General features: G+C 42.2%; 1 protein-coding gene across 1 annotated transcript in view; it reads left to right on the forward strand.

Annotated features, from left to right (window-relative positions):
• LOC124593912 (extracellular serine/threonine protein CG31145-like) overlaps positions 1-22,157 on the forward strand; it is a 324,714-nt gene that overhangs the window by 25,264 nt on the left and 277,293 nt on the right. The window contains exon 3 of the mRNA XM_047132262.1: positions 5,686-6,082. Coding sequence (XP_046988218.1) covers positions 5,686-6,082 — 397 coding nt within the window. The remainder of the gene's footprint in view (positions 1-5,685; positions 6,083-22,157) is intronic.

The following is a 22,157-nucleotide window of genomic DNA, read 5'->3' on the forward strand; positions in this document are numbered from 1 at the left end:
GCTTAAACATTGCACGACTGAACAGTGGAAAAACGTTGTGTGGAGTGACGAATCACGGTACACAGTGTGGCGATACGATGGCAGGGTGTTGGTATGGCGAATGCCCGGTAAGCGTCATCTGCCAGCGTGTGTAGTGCCAACAGTAAAATTCGGAAGCGGTGGTGTTAGGTGTGGTCGTGTTTTTCATGTAGGAGGCTTGCACTCCTTGTTGTTTTGCGTGCCACTATCGCAGCAGAGGCCTACATTGATGTTTTAAGCACCTTCTTGCTTCCCACTGTTGAAGAGCAATTCGGGGATGGCGATTCCATCTTTCAGCACGATCGAGCACCTGTTCATAATGCACGACCCGTGGCGGACTGGTTACACGACAATAAGATCCCTGTAATGGACTGGCCTGCACAGAATCCTGATCTGAATCCTATAGGACACCTTATGGATGTTTTGGAACGTTGACTTCGTGCCAGGCCTCACCAACCGACATAAATACCTCTCCTCAGAGCAGCGCTCTGTGAAGAATGGGCTGCCATTCCCCAAGAAACCTTCCAGCACCTGATTGAACGTACGCCTGCGAGAGTGGAAGCTGTCATCAAGGCTAAGTGTGGGCCAGCACCATATTGAATTCCAGCATTACCGATGGAGGGCTCCAAGAACTTGTAAGTCATTTTCAGCGAGGTGTCCGGATGCTTTTGATCATATAGCGTATTTATAAACTGGTGGTCGCGGAGTTAAGAAGCGGCCGAGCGGTTTTAGGGGCTTCACTCTGGAACCGCGCGACCGCTACGGTCGCATTTCGAATCCTGCCTAGGGCATGGATGTGTGTGATGCCCTTAGGTTACTTAGGTTTAATTAGTTCTAAGTTCTGCGGTACTGATGACCTCAGATGTTAAGTCCCATAGTGCACGAAGCCAGTTAAGAAAGTTGAGAATCGCTGTAATAGTGCAATGATTTCACTCTACCTAAACTGGACGTGACTGCGGTTTACCAACTTCATGAAAACTTTTGTGAAACAGCCACAAGTAACTTTTAGTGTACGAATTCTTCCAGTGCTTGGGGTTTCACAGTCCTCATACAACTTTTAACTCTTAAGCTCATTCACATTTCTGTTATGTGGCAGAAAGATTGGCCACAACTCTTGCAGAGTGTTTGACTCTTTGCTCTGCCATTCACAAAAACACTGGTCCCTTCGCCACACTCAGATTGGTAAGATTCAGTGGAAGAACCACTAATACTCTTACCACTAGGTTATCTAAGAACGCCTCCATGATTGACTCAAATATTCATTGTGGCTGATTTTTTTCTGTTGCTTCCAAAAACTATGTTTCTGTTGCTTCCGAACACTATAAACACCTTGCGACCTACCATAGTATATTGCTCACTTTTGTGGAACTCATATCATGTAACACTAACAGAGCATATATTGCACGTATACGAAGGAAGGCACCACAAATCGTAACAAGTTTTACTTATACTTAGGAGAGTGTCGCCGGGATGCCGAGAGACCTGAACTGGCAGACGTTTGATAATAGTCGTCAATTATCCCGCGAAAGCTTACTTTCAAAATTTCAAGAACCAATATTGAAGAAGAGCCTGGTAATATACGTTCCTTTACGTCGGTCGCCAAGACAAATTGAACTAATTACAGTGCGCTCAGAGCCATTTAAGCAGACATTATTGCCGTACTCAACACACGCTGGTAAGGAACGGTAAGAAATCTTAATACGTGATATAATGGAAAGTACCCTCTGCCATGCACTTTACAGTTGTTTGCAGAGTGTGGATGTATACGGAGATCTCGACGTTCTCCCAAGCGCTGTGTGGAAATAGGACCATTGACGTAACATTAGAGGAAGTCATGGCGGTCAGCATCAACTCTCTCAACTCAACTCCGTGTGAAATCTTGTGGGACTTAACTGCTAAGGTCATCAGTCCCTAAGCTTACACACTACTTAACTTAATTTATCATAAGGACAAACACACACACCCATGCCCGAGGGAGGACTCGAACCTCCGCCGGGACCAGCCGCACAGTCCATGACTCCAGTGCCAAAGACCGCTCGGCTAATCCCGCGCGGCGCGGTCAGCATCAAATCAGTCGATGATGGAGGGCCAGATTTGAAGGAAGGGTCTCACATAACGAGAAAGTAATTTTTATGGTATGAAAATGCTAAGGAAAGACCACGTTAGCTCGAGTCAGCTCTATGTCATTAAAAGGACTTTAATTTCAGTATATCCCTTTTATTCATTTACAAATATTTCACTAAAACTAATCCTCACTGTTCAGTTAAAAGTAAATCTGGTTAAATTTGCATTGCCACGCCGTGCAATATTGCTTCGACCGTGAGCTGCATTTTGAAGAGGATAACATAAGTTTAATTTACAGAAGCAACCTAAAATAAAACTCGATAAGGCAGTCTGCAGTGCAGTGGTTTATTTTAGGTACATCCAGTTAGACACCTCATATTCATGCAGCACTTAGACGGAGCAAAGATGAGTTATCCTCTGGAAAGCCAAGAATCAAAGGTAGGTCATAAACGAACTTTTCGAGAGAAAATTCAGAACAGCACTCATTTGGAAAATTTAATGTAAATTCAGTAGATGCGTTTGTTCGATGCGCAACAGTTAGGGATCGTATGTGATTTTTTCATTATAAAGCCATTCTGATTACTGATAATCATTGTTTGCATTAAATTTACAGATAAATGCCCTTTACAGAAATTGGTGACGTACACCTCGAAAGTAATTTACATGGTTATGTACGTGTTCCGAAGAAGGGTAGCTAAGAACACAAGGGCTACACTGTAATTGTAATTTAAAAGTATTGGCTTTGGCATAGATAGCGAGAGGTTTTGTCACACACAGTTTCCAGATAACAAGCGAAAGCCCTTAAAAGTTTCAAAACCAGGAGTAAGGCGCACAATATTGTAATCAGGAACGGAAAGTCTCCTCCTCTCTTCCGCTTGCTGGTCAAGTAACAGCAACGAAAGTTTTTCTACCAGCAGGACTGCAAACTGCTTCCATATAGTGATGACAGATACCAGCTTCTTCGATCGAAAATGCAATGAAGAAAATAAAATAAAGGTTAAGAGGTGGGAACTAAATTTCAGGATGAAAGTGTATCAACTTATTTTTTTACACCACTTTCCACACCGATAATTAATTCTTTGTGTCCTTCACTTTTAACATTTTGAGCTTCTAGTGGAACCCAGCGCCAACCAGTTCAAACACCATTGCACCTCTCGTCCAAACAACATTAGCCTTCAATTGTCTCCATCTCATCTTTTCATTTTATATTGATATTAATTTACCTAGGAGTGATACTTAAGTTACAAAACGTACATGTGTATTAATAGAAACACATATAAAATTTTCATAACTCCGATAATGTAAATAAAATATACAAATAAATAAACACTCAAAGAAAAATTCCATCTCAGATGGACCAACATTAAAAATGAGTAATTTAAGAACCCTCGGTGTAGCGAAGGCAAGTCTTCAGGTTCTGATCGCACACCAGTTAGGTTCCTTTCGGCTCCTCGCATACAATCGCTCGCTCGACGACAGATCCGTGCCAAACGACTGGAAAGTTGCAGAGGCCATATCAATAAGCAAGACGAGAAACAAAAGTAATCCGATGAATTACTGACCCACATCACTGACATCGATTTACAGTAATAATTTGAACATAAACCGTGTTTTAACGTGGAGAAATCCCCTATAGCAAACGATCAATATGAGCTCGGATTCCGAAATGTCCATGTGAAACACAACTGGCTGTTCATTCACACGCAGTAATGAGTTCTGTCGACAGGTGACCTCATAGATTTCCAGAAGGCTTTTGACACCGTTCCTCGCAAGCGACTTCTAATCGAATTGCGTGCCTTTGGAGAATCATCTCAGTTGTGCGACTGTATTCGTGATTTGCTGTCATAAAGACCACAATTCCTAGCAAACGAGGAGCAGTCATGTAGCGAAACTGAACTGATATCTGGGGTTCCCCAAGCAAATTTTATAGACCCTTTGCTGTTCTAAATCTACATAAACGATTTAGGAGACAAATTGAGCAGGCATCTTAGATTATTTGCGGATGATGCTGTCATTTACCGTCATCAGAAGATCAAAACCAATTGCAACATGATTTAGACAAGGTATTGTATGATTCGCAAAGTGGCAGTTGACCCTAAAGGATAATAAGTGTGAGTTCCTCCGCACGAATACTAAAAAGGATGCGATAACTTGCACAAATTTAAACGTTTCGGAATCAACTAAATACCCAGCTATTACAATTACGAACAACTTAAATTGGAACCATTACAAAGAAGATATTGTGGTGAAGGTAAACCAAAGACTACGTTTTTTCGATCACCAACTTTCTACTGTGAAATGTGCTTCCCACGTACACACAAATATACGAAATTGTCTACAAAATAAGAAAAATCAGAGCTCGTACCGAGGGACTTTGTTGTTTATTTTTCTCATGTTTGTTGAGAAATAGTCTGAAAGTGGTTGTACAAGGGCTGTTCGGAAAGTAATGACCGAAGGGCGCGAAATGGAAACCACAATGCAAATCCGATGAAACTTCGCCCATACGTGATGGGCAGTGTTTCTAGAATGCCTGTCGCTCTTTTCATTTCTGAGCACACAGTGAGCAGGTAAGGATGCCCGGAACAATAGTGTGGCCGTGCGGTTAAGGGCGCCATGTTACCGACTGCGCGGCCCCTCCCACCAGAGGTTCGGGTCCTCCCTCGCGTATGGGTGTGTGTGTTTTTCTTACCATAGGTTAGTTTAAGTTAGTTTAAGTAGTGTGTAAGTCTAGGGACCGATGACCTAAGTGGTTTGGCCCCTTAAGAACGCACACACACACACACACACACACACACAACAATAGTGCCTGCTGGCAAGTACGAGGGCCTGTTGAGAGAGTTCGCCTGACGTCATGCAGCCCACGTAACATGAGTGTCATGGGTTTCCTTCTTCATGACAATTCTCAGCGGCACTCTGCAGGGGCAGTGAAGATGCTCCTGCAGTGTATGTGATGGAAAGTGGTTGATCACACACAATACAGCCCATAATTGGCTCCCCCTGAGTTTTATGTCTGCTCACATGAACAGCTGACTACAAAGACAACATTTCTTCTCAGATAACGAGATGTAGGCCAGCGTAGAGCATTGGCTGAAAGCACAGGCGGCCACCTTCTATGATGAGCGTATTGAAAAGTCCGTACAACGCTACAAAAAATGTCTAAGTCGGAGCTAGAGAAGTAGCTGGAAGTGTAGCTAACCGCTACAAATAAAGCATTTTTTTTTTATTTTCACAGTGGTTTCCATTTCCCAACCAGGACCTTACTTTACCAATAGACCTGGTATGAAACATATGCCAAACACTTAAGTGTAGCGAAGTTTAAAACCTGTGATCTTATTTTCTATTTTATTCCACAACCATATCACGTGAAGTTTTGTGTAGCGCCACGTTGTGTGGCACAACATTCTGCAGTTATCCTTAATTTATGAGCATGAGTGTAGATTGGGGAATAAAAACTGTTGCATAGTCAAATCGCGGTTATATCTTTCAAAAAATTCAAGTGTGAGCTCCAGAATAGCCTTGAAAGGTAGATGCAGATAAATGAATGAAAGAAAGGCGAGATACCGGCAATGTGACGACTGAATTCACTGTCTGTGCTGTTTACAGCCCTCCGGGCACTTGCTACTGCGAAGTGACGAGCAACCACTGGTCCGGACAGATCGATACTGTCATAGAGGATGCGCTTTGGCATGCAGCAGTTCGTCTCTGGCTTCTGCAGAAAGAGCACGGCCGCGGGCTGTGTGCGCTCGTAGTGAGTGTGTTTGGCAGCTGGAGACCTGCTGCGTCCGCCCTGTGTCGGACCACAGCGCCGCGGCGCCTGCCACCAACGCCCGCGTTCCGCGGCGCGCCTCTGATCAAAGCCGCCGCCCGGCACGGCGGGCTATGCTGTCTGCCACCTCTGCATTATGCCATTGCCTCTGCCGGTGTCCCTCTGTCCCTGGTACTGCCTGCCGTGCTAGATGCCTGTGACGCTGATCCGGTGTCCGGCGCGAAGCCGCAGCAAGTGGGCATTTTATAGTCATAGGTGTAGGAAAAATGTGAAGACATAGAAAAAGAAATGAATGTCGGAAGGACAGACCCAGCATACGGAAATTCCACTGTTAAATGCAAAGGAGAGAGCGGATAGGTGGAAAGAATACACTGAAACCCTCTATGAGAGGGAAGATTTGTCTGATGTGATAGGATAAGAAACAGGAGTCGATTTAGAAGAGGTACGGAATCCAGTATTAGAATCAGAATTTAAAAGAGCTTTTGAGGACTTAAGATCAAGTAAGGCAGAAGGGAAAGTGAACATTCCGTCAGAATTTCTAAAATCATTGGGGGAAGTGGCAACAAATCGACTATTCACGTTGGTGTGTAGAACGTAAGAGTCTGGCGACATATCGTCTGACTTTCGGAAAAGCATCATCCACACAGTTCCGAAGACGGCAAGAGCTGACAAGTGCGAGAATTACCGCACATTCAGCTTAACAGCTCATGCACCCAAGCTGATTACGAGAATAATATACAGAAGAATTGAAAGGAAAACTGAGGATGTGCTAGGTGACGATCAGTTCGGCTTTAGGAAAAGTAAAGGCACGAGAGAGGCAATTCTGACGTTGCGGTTAATAATGGAAGCAAGACTAAAGAAAAATCAATTCACGTTCATAGGACTTGTCGACCTTGAAAAAGCGTTCGACAATGTAAAATGATGCAATATGTTCGAAATTCTGAGAAAAATAGGGGTAAGCTATAGGGAGAGAAGGGTCGTATACAATGTATACAACAGCCAAGAGGGAATAATAAAGAGTGGACGACCAAGAACGAAGTGCTCGTATTAAAAACGGTGTAAGCGAGGGATGTAGTCTTTCGCCCCTATTGTTCAATCTGTACATCGAAGAAGATATGATGGTAATAAAAGAAAGGTTCAGGAGTGGAATTAAAATTCAAGGTGAAAGGATACCAGTGATACGATTCGCTGATGACATTGCTATCCTGAGTGCAAGTGAAGAAGAAATACATGATCTGCTGAACGGAATGAACAGTCTAATGGGTACAGAGTATGGATTGAGAGTAAATCGAAGAAAAGCGAGAAACTTAACCTCAGGACTGATGATCACGAAGTAGATGAAGTTAAGGCATTCTGCTAAGCAGTGGCGGACGGAGAGAGGACATCAACAGCACACTAGCAATGGCAAAATGACATTCCTGGCCAAGAGAAGACTACTAATATCAAATATCGGCCTTAATTTGAGGAAGAAATTTCTGAGAGTACAGCATTGTATGGTAGTGAAACATGGACTGTGGGAAAACCGGAACAGAAGAGAATCGAAGCATCTGAAAAAAATCTCACGAAGGATACGTGGACCTTTAACAGGGAAGCCCTTGAGTGCGAGGTCGAAAGCTCAGTCTTTAGTGAGACTCATTATGTGTTAGCAGTTATCACAGTAAAAATATTGGCTGCTAATAACTCAACCATGCGCATCAGGAGGGCGATAGAAAATCAGTCACCGGGAGGTGCAGAGATCAAACTTGTGTGGGAGCTATGTATTACGCTTCACAAAATGGGCATCGTTAACTTTCCAGAAATGTTAAAAAAAACATTAACTTGCACCAGGAACACCGAATGAAAAATGAGGATCCACAGTGATCACAAAGGTTCGCACCGTCAAGATCGAAGGCGAACTCCTCGCAAGAGCACTTGCGCGCGAAAGGCAAAGGTCCCGAGTTCGAGTCTCGGTCCGGCACACAATTTTAATCTGCCAGGAAGTTTCATATCAGCGCACACTCCTATGTAGAGTGAAAGTCTCATTCTGGAAACATCCCCCAAGTGGTGGCTAAGCCATGTCTCCGCAATATCCTTTCTTCCAGGAGTACTAGTTCTGCAAGATTCGCAGGAGAGCATCTGTGAAGTTTGGAAAGTAGGAGACTAGGTACTGGCGGAAGTAAAGCTGTGAGGACGGGGCTTGAGTAGTGCTTGGGTAGCTCAGATGGTGAAAATCTCATTCAAGCCTACGGTGGTATCTGACGGCCGTGTAAAATTATTTCGATATGGTTTAACCTACGATTAAATTCATCATATATTAATCGGAACGACCTTTGCGATGTATCAAATGATTCGTAAATTTGCGTATAGTTTAAATCTACTATCAGAAAAGTTAAATGCATTTTTCTGTTACACTCTTTCTTAGTCCGAAAGGCTGGACAGGATGGCAATCTCCCTAATGCACGCCTTGTGGTACGCCAGAGGAAAGCTTCTGCACTACAGCCTCTAGTGCTCCTGCTGAACAAATTGTGCAAGAGGCAGTTAATAATAAAATCAAGATTATGCTTCTCTCACTTGTTTGATCTTTTCTGTCCACGTCCCGTTTGTAGCGTTTTACGTATGCAAACATTTCTATACGTCTTTCTTGCATTCACAGCGCCAGGTTTTTCACCTGATGGCCAGAACTGGAACTAATTTCATTCCAGCGTAAATTGGTTCCGCATTAACACGTTTGAATATCTACCAAGTTTTGCTTCCATACGATAATTAACAGTCCACGCTGGACCTCTGCGACCACCTGAACTTTAATTATAACCACTTGGTTCTATAGGGACGTGAAAATATAGCAACTGTTTTTAGTAAAATTCGAATCAATTTTTCACGAAATTAGATTCAGTTTTTGGCGAAATTCGCATATCAATTTTTCACGTTTTTAAATGATTAGATGTGCAAATTTAAAAGGTCGTCATGCTACTTGAGTGAAGACAAAGTCTCAGGGTTTTAAACTGTTCTTAGAAGAGGGCGACTGGGGAGTTTTATGACCGGAATGTCTGCTTTTGCAAAGACTTCGACGTTTCTTCCCAAACAGATCTGTGCTTGTTTTCTTCTTTTGGTTATATTTAAGCTTCCAACAAAGGCAGAGGCCAAACCGACTGACTCCATTTTTTATAAGTTCTACTGTTGATTACGAAAACCCTACAAACAAGTATACTTTCAGTGCCAAAATGTTTAACTCCATTCATTGATTCTTGCACTAGTACGTCACAATACTTTCCATGGCAACTGAACATTTCGTTACAGCTTACAAAGGTCAAATTGACGAACTCCAACTTCCTGATTTTCAGGTGCCTAGGCGACGCGGGGCTAAAGTTCACAATTACCTATTAACACGATGTCATAGACTATCCACGTCATTGCTTAGAAATTTGTATCCTTGGTATTGCAGTACGTTTACGAGATATTTCTTTTTTTCTAACTGTATTAAGAATGGGGCAAGGTCGGTCTGCATTATGGTTGTTGTTTTCCAAGGAGACACTTTTGCTTAGGTGCGTATGTATGGCTGAATGGCCCAGATTGTTAACTTTTTATCTACAGGAATACTCTGAAAACGATATTGAAGTGTTTCTCTCACGTATGGAGCGCGTGAAGAATAGTTGCTTAAACGCCTCTGGGTATGCTGTAATTCGTCTATTAGTCTATTCCTGTTCTCACAGTTCCTAATGGAGCGATAAGTAGCGGTTGCAATATATTTGTAAGTTTGTCACTTAAATCTGGCTGATGAATCTTTGCAAGTAGGCTTTCTCGGGATAGTTCGCGTCTACATTAAAACGTCTGCCATTTCAATTCTTTCATTATCTTCGTGACACTCTCCCAAGCTGTGAACAAAACTATGATATTAGTGCTACCTTAATTTGTATGCGTTCAGTATCCCCTGTTAGTACTATTTGGTTCGTGTCCGACACAAGTGGACATTTGTCTAAGATGAATATCACGAGTGTTTCGTAAGCAATCTCTTTTGTAGACTGAATTTCGTTCGTAACATCCTACCAAAGAACTGAAGTTTGCCATCTGCTTTACCTTCGACTAATTCTGTGTGATCGGTCTGTTTCATATTCCTAAAAGTTATTACACGCAGGTAATTGAATGAACTAACTGATTCCATTAGTACGTTATTGATATTGCAATCATTCTGCAACAAAAACTACAGCTTTTAGTACTGCTACGAGAAGACTGAAAACTTCCAGCGTATCTGCGCCTTTTACAAATGCACACCGCCCTCTCCGCCACCTTTCTGACAGCCGTTGAAATTAATCCGTTCCATTGTTTACCAACACGCCACTGTGAAACACAAGTGAGTGGCAACGTTCTTGCAATACCCGTACGTGCAGCGGTTTCTGCTGTATGGGACACCAAGCTTTCCGTAGCCAAAATGCGACTGTGGGTAAAGAATTACAGCTGCCGTGTGCCACAAACAGGGAAGGTTGTTAGGTAGCGACGGGCTTTGAAGCGCCACGATGGTTTGTTTACGAGGAGCGCAGACTAGACCGCGCCACGGAGCGTTAAGCCGATTACCCGCTCTGCGGCCGTGATACCAAAACACGCCTAGGCAGTGCGTGTATTTCCACCCCCAACAATTACTGCCGCGGCGTTTGTTTTCGCCGGCACAGTAGGCCAGCGGAAGCCGGCCTGAGAATCAGCAGTCAGCACTTGCTGGCGGAACGTGATCGGCTTCGGAATAACAAGCGTCTGTGTGGCAAGGTCGGCTCGCTGACGCGTAAATCCTGGTGGAGGGATCTCTTTTGTTCTTCTCTGTTTCCCGGTTTTGCTCTCTTTCGGTGGACTAAAAATAGACGCTGCAGCCTACTTATCTCTACTGACAGCTCTTGAGAGGTGGCTACAGTATTTATCCGTAACACGCCGTTGAGGTTCAGCACTAGCAGCACTCACATGCGAAGATGATACGCTTTGCAATGTCAACAGGGTAGAAGGAACTTCTACAGGTCTGGAACAAACGCGGAGTAGATCTTTATAAAGAATCATGTAGGCAAGACGACTGACGTCAGCTAGGTGATTCTGGCCGGCGAGGTCGGATGTCGCAACGGTCTTAAACTCTTATGCGCGTATGGCGAGCTGCAATAAGCTGATAAGGAGTCGTATAAAAACGACGCGTTGTATGAGGTTTATTGTCCTAGAATCACGAAACCATAGCAGCGCCATCAGTGTACTCTAATGCCAGAGAGGAATGCACGTCGCCTGGTACCAATGTTCGCATAGCGTGCAGCTGTCATTCTCTGCAGCCGGACATTATGGCTAATTGCGACCATGTGAACACAGCCAAGACCATAACTGATCCACTTTCTGACTGGACACAATCTCGTTGGCGCGGAAGATCCATAGTACCTCAAGACTGGAATGTTGCACGAATGCTTAAGAAAGGAAATAAGAGTAATCCTCTGAACTGCTGACACACGTCACTGAAGTCTATCTGCTGTAGGATTTTGCAACGTACACTGTATTCCAACATTATGAATTACCTCGAAGAAATCGACCTGTTGACTCTTAGTAAGCGCAGATTCAGGAAACGTCGTTCTTATGGGGCACAACTAGTTCTTTATTCACACAAAGTAATGAGTGCTATCTACAGACGATCTCAAATTGACTATACTGCTGTACTGTTTTTGCGGTATTTCCTTTGCATTCACCATATACAATTAGTATATCCAATTTCTATTCATTGGTGTACATGTTGCACGCAACGAATCAAAAAATGTTCAAATGTGTGTGAAATCTTATGGGACTTAACTGCTAAGTCATCAGTCCCTAAGCTCACACACTACTTAACCTAAATTATCCTACGGACAAACACACACACCCATGTCCGAGGGAGGACTCGAACCTCCGCCGGGACCAGCAACGAATCTTGAAGCAGAAATGAGCGGTCTGTAGTGCGTACAAGTAAACAGGCAAGTGTGTTGACATTCTGACCGAGCGTAGCACGAGAGCTCTGCTTGGCAATGTCTGCAACGCAAATGTCGTTTACGGCCACTGTGCTCTCATATTCTAAGACATTTCTCGAATTTTGTTCCGACAGGTTTCAGTGTCAACATTAACAAACGCTATATCACTCTAATTGTCTTGCCGCGCGGAATTAGCCGAGCGGTCAAGGGGCGCTGCAGTCATGGACTGTGCGGCTGGTCCCGGCGGAGGTTCGAGTGCTCCCTCGGGCATGGGAGTGTGTGTTTGTCCGTAGGACAATTTAGGTTAAGTAGTGTGTAAGCTTAGGGACTGATGACCTTAGCAGTTAAGTCCCAAGTCCTCAAGGAAATTTATTATACTAGAGTATGTTAAGGAATTCTCCAGAAAACTGATATTTAGGTTAATGGTCTGTAATTATGCGGATCCGTTCTTTTACCCTTCCTATATACGGAATCACCTGTGGGTTTTTTTCCAGTGGCTTGTTACTCTGTGCTGAGCGAGAGATTCGCGATAAATGCAAGCAAAGTAAGGAGCCAGTGATGTGGAATACTATTTGTGAAACCTAATTGGGTTTCCATCCGGACCTGGCGCCTTACTTCCCTTCAACTCTTTCAGTTGCTCTTCTACGTCAGGAATGCTTACTACTATGTCCTCCGTACGGGAGCCTGGTCGATGGTCAAACGACAGTACGTTTGTACCATTCTCCTGGGTAAACGATTTCTTAAGCGAGCAATTTAAAACTTTGGCTTTCCGTTTGCTGTCTTTTACTGCCACTCCAGATTGGTCAACGAATGACTGGATAGGAGCCTTAGATCCACTCACTGATTTTACGTAGGACCACAATTTTCTCGGGCAAGACCAGTTTAACACTTCGTAGTTGTTTGTTCAAATACACTGACGCTCTCTGTAACACATGAAACGCTAAGGAGTTTACTGGATACCTTTCCACCGAGATACTGATTTTCCGCCTGACTACAGACGTAGCCGAAGTTTCGCGATGTATATCGTCGGACAAGGCGCTAATGTGTGACGTCTGTGAGTTCAATACAGATGAGGAGGGGGGGAGGGAGGGGGGAATTGGCCGGGAAACGACGAGACGTCCATTCGTCAAACACTTATTTTCGTTGTGTGCGGCTGTTTGTGCTTGTGTAATCTGTCTCCCTGTGATACTGAATGCCCACTTCAGACACGGCTGACCTCAGACACACGAATCCCAGTGTGATCTCCGACATGCTTTGATCCACCCACGGCGCTTCGATAATGATACGTGCTTATGATCGGTTATCTCACCACTACGGACTGCCATGTTCACTACTCACCCGCCTGTAACAGACGTCTGAGGTGTCCTGTGCACACTCGCGCCGTACGCCGCATCTAACCTTCCCGTGACTTCGGGCAACTTAGGCTAGAGCTACTTGTGACAGCGCGCAGTCAACGATTCATAGGTTCTCGTATTCTTCTGGCAAAGTTACCTCACGACATGTTTGCTTTCGTAACTTCCGACAAGCCCGTTTCCGCACCAGCATCCCTGATACCAAAGTGCACATTTTCTCCTCTCAATTAATCCTGAATATTCGTCTCGACAAAAATATGGAAACAGCGGGAAATGCGTGCTTGAACATAAAGCCTGCAGTTTGCGCTGTTGTATTTAACCTCGAACGGCATCTGTGCATCGTCCTCAATACATTGCAAGTGCAAGTCGTGATCGGAACAGTTCAAAATGGTTCAAATGGCGCTGAGTACTTTGGGACTTAACATCTAAGGTCGTCAGTCCCCTAGAACGTAGAACTACTTACACCTAACTAAGCTAAGGACATCACACACATCCATGCCCGAGGCAGGATTCGAACCTGCGACCGTAGCAGTCGTGCGGTTCCGCACTGAAGCGCCTAGAACTGCTCGGCCACCGCGGCCGGCTGATCGGAACAGTGTTTTATGCAGTTGTGAGTGCACGATGTCGGGGCTAGGTGAATTCGAACGTCGGGACATTGTTGGTGCTGGTATGGTTGGTGTTTTCATAACCAAGGTAGCCGCAGAGTTTGGTGTTTCAAGAGACACCTTATCGAAACGTTATAGCCCACACAGGGAAAGCGCAAAGACGTCATCGGCTAACTCACAATGCGAACGAAACTGTATGTTGAGTGATCGTGACAGACGGTCATTGGAGAGGATTGTGGCGAAAAATATAAGGCGACAGTTGCAAGTGACTGCAGAAATGAATGTCGCCCTCATCAAACCTTTCAGCAGCAAAACACGAAGGGAGCTCCAGAAATTGGGATATACATTAAAAGAACAGGAGATGCAAATTTTCACTCTTCAAGAGACACGAATGCGGATTGCTTACAACACAGTGAATTTAGGTAATTCTAATCTTTTTAAAACTGATAAAATAATACTTAATAATACACAACATCTGGGAATTGCCTTTGCAGTCTCCAAAAATATTTTAAATTCAACGACGGAAGTAAAACCCATTAATAATAGACGAATGATAATTTCTTAAATGCACAAATAAAGCATACACTTTAATTAATACCCATATGCCAGTCAATGAGGATAACCGTAAGAAACCTGCAGAAGTTAATTAAGGTTGGAAAACACTAGAAAGCATCATCTCGAAAATTCTCTCAAGCCATGTTAAAATTATAATGGGTGATTTTAATGCTCAAGTGGGCACAGAGAAAAAAATATAAGAAAACGGTGGTGGATTTTCTGCACATAAATGGACAAATCAAAACGGCCAAAGACTTAACCTTAAAATAATTTCAACACATTTTAAAAAGAACCCTTCTAAACAAAAAACTTGGCAGGCAACCAAAACATTTTTGCTAAATTTCAACAATCATGTAGCAATTCATACCCTAATTACAAAGAAAGTTTGAATGTCAAAGTTAGGAAAGCTGCTAATATTGATTATGACCATTATATAACGCGAATAAAAGTAAAACTTCAACCCCAAAAACTCTCGAAAACAAAAAATGTTATCCCAGAATTTGACACTGCTAAAACAACCCTATATCTATCAAGCAAACTTGACAAAAAGTATTCCAATAATCTTCAGAGCCTAATAGAGAAGTTCATCAAAAGAGCAAAAAATTTAATTTCGCTTCGAAAGAAACAAAAACACGCCTGCTGGAACGCGGACTGTGAAAAAGCAGTTAAGTCTAACCATGAGGCATCAAAAATTAGACTAGTAACAGAACTGAAAATACCTACAACATCTTTCTAACTGTAAGAAAAGAAACATCGAAATTAATCCGACATACTAAAAGAAATTACGAAAATGCCCAACTTTTACAAAAGAATAATACAAGAAACTTTTGAAAACAAAACCAACTGGTTACCAACCTCGAAGTCTTTGCTTCAAAAATGAAAATGACAGTTTGGCTCTTAACAACCAGGAAAATAGTGGGGTACTTGCTAATTATTTTAAAAAGCTATTAAACAATGCAGAACCAGAGAGTAAATTCCAACCACAGTAAACCAATAACACCAAACCTAACTCTAAAGAACCTGACGAAATCGAAATAACTACACAAATTAAGTGTCTTATAAACAGTAAGCATCCCGAGAAGACGGTATGATTGCAGAACTACTAAAATCAGCTGGCCCTAACAATGCAAAAGAGGTCATTAGTAGGACGTATCTGTAAAACTGAGAAAATACCTGAGGACTGGAAACCTGCCATAATTAGTCCATTGCGTAAAAAAGAGGATGGAACAGATGTTAATAATTACCGAGGAATCACTCTTATTCCTGTCACATACAAAATTCTCTCCCACTGTTTGCTTGATCGAGCCCAAGAACAGTTAGAACCTAAAATTGGTGAATACCAAGCAGGCTTTAGACCAAACAGATCCTGTCCGGAACCAATTGCGAATTTAAGACTAATCTTTAGGCACAAAAGATTTCTAGTAACAATATTGTATGCACATTTGTGTATTTTAAAAAGTCCTACGGCCTAGTGAATCTCTTCTCAAGTTTTAAAGGAATAAGGGTAGATAGTAATACTCTAAGACCGATTAAGGACACGTTAACCGACACTAGCTCTAAAGTTAAATTCATGGGAGAAATTTCTGAACCATTTGATAAAAAGACTTTTATTAGACTGGGAGATGGACTCTGCCCATTACTGTTTAACTGTGTTTTGGAAAAGGTAATTACAGAATGGCGAGAGCAAAACTCGAGTCAAAAAATATATCAATCAATCAGATAGTAATAACAGAGTAGATTGCCTCGCCTTTCCAAATGATCTGGCAATTATGAATAGGGATATTACCACAGCTCAAAAACAAATTGAAGTTCTTATAGAAGTTGCGGAAAAAGCAGAACTACAATTATCATTCGAAAAAACAGAACATGCGATTTGCAGCCAACAAGCAACATAGTATTTGAACATGAAATATAGAAAAATAGAAAGGGTTTCTCAGTTTAAATACTTGGGGGAAATCGTACAAGAAAACCGTCTGGAAAAAGCTGCAAACAAAGTTCGCTGTCAAAAAATGGCAGCTGTATTCAGATAACAACAAAATATTTATAACAAAAAAATCACTTCCTAAATTCAGTAAACTTAGGCATTGCAACACTGTAATCAAACCTGAATGTCTTTATGGAGCAGAAACTTTAACTTTAAAATAGAAAGAGGAATATTGAAGAAATTCAAAAGAATGAAAACAAGATCATAAGGAAAATATTATGCCCCGAAATTATTGATAGAGACCTAATACGTTGACAAAACAAATAGTAGAATTCTGTGTAAACTTAAGTAAGGCAAAACTGAGCCAGTTAAATGGATCGCTGCGATTAAGGAGGATCTTACAAAAAGATATCTGATTGAAAGTTAGTCAGACGGAAATTATAAAACTGATTGGAACACCGTCGTCTGATGAAGAATGAAACCTCATTCTGAAAGGTGAAACAAATTTGGACACGAAGGAAGGCCAACCATCAAAAGCGACATTGACTGATCGTACCTCGCGTGGTCCTATTGGGCTCATACGTGAATAATAATAATGTAAGGAGACTAGTTTTCACAAGAGTGTGAATAAACATCAACTCTCATTGCAAAAAGTACGTTCTTACATTACCCCTCGTGGTCAGGATAGGATTCGGTCTATTCGTTCTGACGCCCTCATATTCAGAGAAGAAAAAAAGGAGTTATGTACTTGGCTGAGCTTCTCTGGCCACGGTAAAACCAGTCAACAATTTTACTGCAGACGTCAACATTGGCGGACATCTCTAGAAAAAATGGTTCAAATGGCTCTCAGCACTATGGGACTTAACATCTGAGGTCATCAGTCCCCTAGAACTTAGAACTACTTAAACCAAACTAACGTAAGGACATCACAAACATCCATGCCCGAGGCAGGATTCGAACCTGCGACCGTAGCGGTCGCGCTGTTCCAGACTGAAGCGCGGACACCTCTAGAGCTGGCGGCATGTGGTACTGCGGGCAGACACGAAATATTACGGTGCTGTTAACCGCCAACTGCAAACCAGCTGTAGGCAGCAGATTGCACGACACGTGTGTCTGATGTCGCTCCAACCTGCCGAGTAATTGCACTCTGAACGCTGACATCACGCTGGAAATTTACCTTCCGCTGGTGCACACATTTGGGAGTTTCTGCCACCGCAGTCGCGTGCTGTGGCTCTAGTAACGCCTCAGGCGTGAGATGAGTTTCGTCGCAGAGAAACCATTACGGCCATGTACCGACTGGACATTGATAATAGTCACCACCGACGGGAAATCAAAATCGGTACTTCATTGTGTTGAAACTTGAGAGAGAAGAACGTCACAGCTCGCAGTTGTGCATCCTGATTATTTTTTTTCGGTTTTCGCTGACATTTGACGATTATTCTTTGGAATACATTGAATGAATGCCTGAACTGGGAAATCATACAAAACTGGAATTATCGTGTAGCGTGTTGTAAATGCAAGTGGTGTGCTTACTCTGTGTTATTGTTAGCAAAAACTTATACGAAATGATTGGGCAATGCAACTCTCAGTACCAATAGAGAAATACAGTCACTGCAAAATACAGCAGACCCTTAGGTACTGAATCCTGTGACCCTGTTCAAAACTGATAGTTTTGGTCCCTTTGCACATAACAAATAAATAAAATTATTTTACCTCTAAGGCAGTAACGGTGGATCGCTATATATTCTGGTCCCTCATGAAGAAGAATAAAGTATACTAGATACAGGCTCAGCGGTGTGCAACGCTGGCCGTAATACTTTGAAACGTACTTTTAGCTGATAAAGGAAAATTTAAGAAAAATTCAATGTTTTTGAAAAGAGATATGACCTGGAAATGGAGGCGGTAGCGATTTGGGAGAACTGCTAACACTGACTTTTTCAATAGTGAAATTGTATTCGAAGTTAAGTTTGGCTTTCCAAAAGATCTGACAATTGAAATTACATTACTCAGAAAAATTACATCATTCTTACTAATTGAGTCACAAACAATGAGATTCACAGAGCAAGTATGATCTAACCTCTCTAAAAAAGATAAAGACAAATCATCAAATTACGTGTACTTATGTCAAAAAAGAAGTTTACACACGAACAGAACTGCCGAGGCTCTCCATCTTCTGGAACAGCACCTCGGCATCGAACGTAAATGGGGGATCCAGCCAGAAACCCAGGTGCAAGTACTTATACACATGAAATGACACAGCTTCAAGCACTGTAATATTCTCACACAGGTATCATTACAAAAGGGAAATATCTAACTATTCTATACATCAAATCTGTTTACGTACATTTTGGGGTTACCCAACATAAAACTCTTTGTTACCAATTATCAACCTGCGCATTTACACTAATGCGCTGGCAAAACGAAAGTCATAAAAATTTAGCTTCTTTACCTTGCTTGCGAGAAGTCATCTGCTTCCACATTTATATTTCCAACAGTACATGTACTCGTAACTCCTACATTACAATCTAACACTTGGTGGTTTTACAGAGCACACCATAAGGACTGCCTACTGCATCATCTTTCGCTCACAGTCAGATACCCACTGCCGTGTGCCAAGTGCTCTCTTACTCCAACACTACCAACACTACAATCTCAGAGCAGAAGCAGTATTTTTGGGTCTGCGGAAGTGCACAGTCAGCGATCCGCTTCACAGAGCCCATAAGAGACATACATCGTTTGTAATGTAATAGTTTCACTTTAGTTTACATTAGCATCGTTATAATATTCAGGTGCCTCCTATAAGTGTACCCCAGTAGACTCCTTTCAACATTCGCATCTACAATTACCTCATTAATCTTGATTTTACGTATGTGTACTGAAGAGGCTAGTGAAAATTTGTACCAAGGCCGGGAATCGAACCTGGCTCTCCTGTTTACTAGGCTGGTGCGTTAAGCCACTTAGCCATCTTGCCACAACAGTTCACACAACTGCACGGATTACCCTGGCAAGCCTCCCTGCTCGGTTCGAATTGTCACTGCCGCCCCCGGCTACTTTAAATTCCCCCTTACACAAGAACAGAACTGCCGAGTCTCTCCACGTTCTGGAACAGCACCTCGGCATCGAACGTAAATGGGGGATCCAGCCTAAAACCCAAGTGCAAGTACTTACACAAATGAAATGACACAGTTTCAGGCGCTTTAGTGGTCTCGTACAGGTATCATTTTATGTATACAGACTGAAGCGGCGAGTGAGAATTAGGATCGAGGAGGGAGGAGTGGCAGGGTAATTCATCCAGTTGTATGAACCAATGTGCCAAGGTGGCTTCGTGGCTAACGCACCTGCCGAGTAAGCAGGATACCTGGCTTCGATTCCCAGCCTTGGTACAGATTTTCGCTTGTCGCTTCAGCCTGTATACATAATCTGTATGAGACCAGTAAAGTCTCTGAAACCGTGTCATTTCATTCGTCTTGTATCACAACGGCAGTAAGATTGCTATTACGTCTGGGTCTGCATCTGAACGTGTTGTGTACACGTCGAGCGGAGGCAGTTTTCGGAAATTTTGATATTCTAGGAACTCCGCTTTTTCGCACATACACAAGTGTCCAATCACTTCTACCTGTCGAGATTCCGTCTTAGGTAAAGAATTTTCTGTGATTTTAACAAGTGTAATTACTTCTACTCAGCAGCACTGCGCTAGCTTCAGTCTCTAGTTCGAGGCGGTAATTGATATTTTCCGTAGTTTTAGAACTGACACGAGCATCCTGTTAGTTATCCTCTCTGCACAGGTCAGAGACCTCAAACGATGTTTCACACTTTCTAAATATTGCGAAATTATCCGATGCGTCGGTTACTTTCCTTGTGGCGTCCTCCTTTTCTGAATGAGCGTTCGTAGTAGGTATGTCACTCAGTGTTTGAGGGATATTCGATACCTGGCGATTATAGCTGGGCAACGTTAAACAAAATGTTAACTGCTCTAATCGTCAATCCGTTACTGTTGTTGTCGTGGGCTTCGGTCTTGAGACTGGTTTGATGCAGCTCTCCATGCTACTCTATCCTGTGCAAGCTTCTTCATCTCCCGGTACGTACTGCAGCCTACATCCTTCTGAATCTGTTTTGTGTATTCATCTCTTGGTCTCCCTCTACGAATTTTACCCTCCACGCTGCCCTCCAATACTAAATTGGTGATCCCTTGATGCCTCAGATCGTGTCCTACCAACCGATCCCTTCTTCTAGTCCAGTTGCGCCACAAACTCCTCCCCAATTCTATTCAATACCTCCTCATTAGTTGTGTGATCTACCCATCTAATCTTCAGCATTCTTCTGTAGCACCACATTTCGAAAGCTTCTATTATCTTCTTGTCGAAACTACTTATCGTCCATGTTTCATTTCCATACATGGCTACACTCCATACAAATACTTTCAGAAACGACTTCCTGACACTTAAACCTATACTCGACGTTAACAAATTTCTCTTCTTCAGAAACGCTTTCCTTGCCATTGCCAGTCTACATTTTATATCCTCTCTACTTCGACCATTATCAGTTATTTTGCTGCCCAAATAGCAAAACTCATTTACTACTTTAAGCGTCTCATTTCCTAATCTAATTCCCTCAGCATCACCCGAGTTAACTCGACTACATTCCATTATCTTCGTTTTGCTTTGTTGATACTCATCTTAAATCCTCCTTTCAAGACACTGTCCATTCCGTTCAACTGCTCTTCCAAATCCTTTACTAAAAAAGTTAATTTCGTTAAATGCTAAGACGTTACATTACACAAGATTTATCAGAAGTTAAAGTTAATCGTTATCTCGTAACAGTAAGTTTTATGTTGTGGGTGTAGTGAAACGAGCAACTGAATCGAGCATATTACGGTTGCTTAAGTGAAAATGTTTTCGTTGGGAAGCTTTAGGTAGGGCATCGGACATAAATAAGAAACAGTTTAATCATAGAATAATTAATGTTATGATTATTTAGTCATCGAAGTTAAATAACGGTAGAGTAAAACACAGGAGAATCAGATAGTAACTAACATAAGGTGCATATTTCACTTCATGAATATCAACATGTTTTTATCCGAGAGCGAGATTCGTTTAGGAGACAAAATGTCTTTGCCTAGAGAAAAAAGTCGTTCGTTGCACCACTCGAGGATATAGGAGTATTATAATTAATAAATGAATTTACTAAAACCTGCTCCCCAAGAAATACCGCAACATTGAATGAGTCTTTTGATTTCAAGTTCAGCCACTTTTTGACTAGACTCTCGGATTAGGTTTTTTTTAATGTGTTACTACTAGGCTAGATTAAGTGACATACGTAAAAAATTTTCCTCTGCGTCTTCGTTGCTGCTGTTTCCACCACCGCTCCTTAAATTATTTTCGACCTTCAAGTTTCTGGGGCTTCGTACTTCAAAACTGCTTCTACAACATTTTCACTTCGTATTCTTACTATTTCCACTCGATTGTTGTCATATATTTCCCTCCATGATTTAGTTTCCGCAGTCAATGACTAACAAAAAGTAGTACTTAACGCGAATTCTGAAAACAAACAATAAACAGCCAACAACTAGTTATTCTCACTCGTAGTCGATTATTTACATCAGTTGCGCGCACTCTGGCGTAGCCAGTACCTGTATGACCCGAACTTGTCGGAACATAAACAGTTTTTGACTTGCTGATCTCCGGTGATACAATAATTTTTAAATGAACACACCACCATTTGACAGTATTGTTTTGTTTATTTACTTACGACCCAGGTTTCGGCCTTTTATGCCTATTTGTGTTAAATATGACGTGCTCCCACTATTATTTACTGATATTTTTACAAGATGATAATTTAAATCTGGCATTTCGTGGGGAGTGAATATTTTTGTTAATTTTATGGCCAGTTTTGAGCTTGAAGTACTGCAATATACGTTAATGACATAAACCCAGTCATTTG

The sequence above is a fragment of the Schistocerca americana genome, chromosome 2 (genome assembly GCF_021461395.2).
Source record: "Schistocerca americana isolate TAMUIC-IGC-003095 chromosome 2, iqSchAmer2.1, whole genome shotgun sequence".
Taxonomy (NCBI): Eukaryota; Metazoa; Arthropoda; class Insecta; order Orthoptera; family Acrididae; genus Schistocerca; species Schistocerca americana.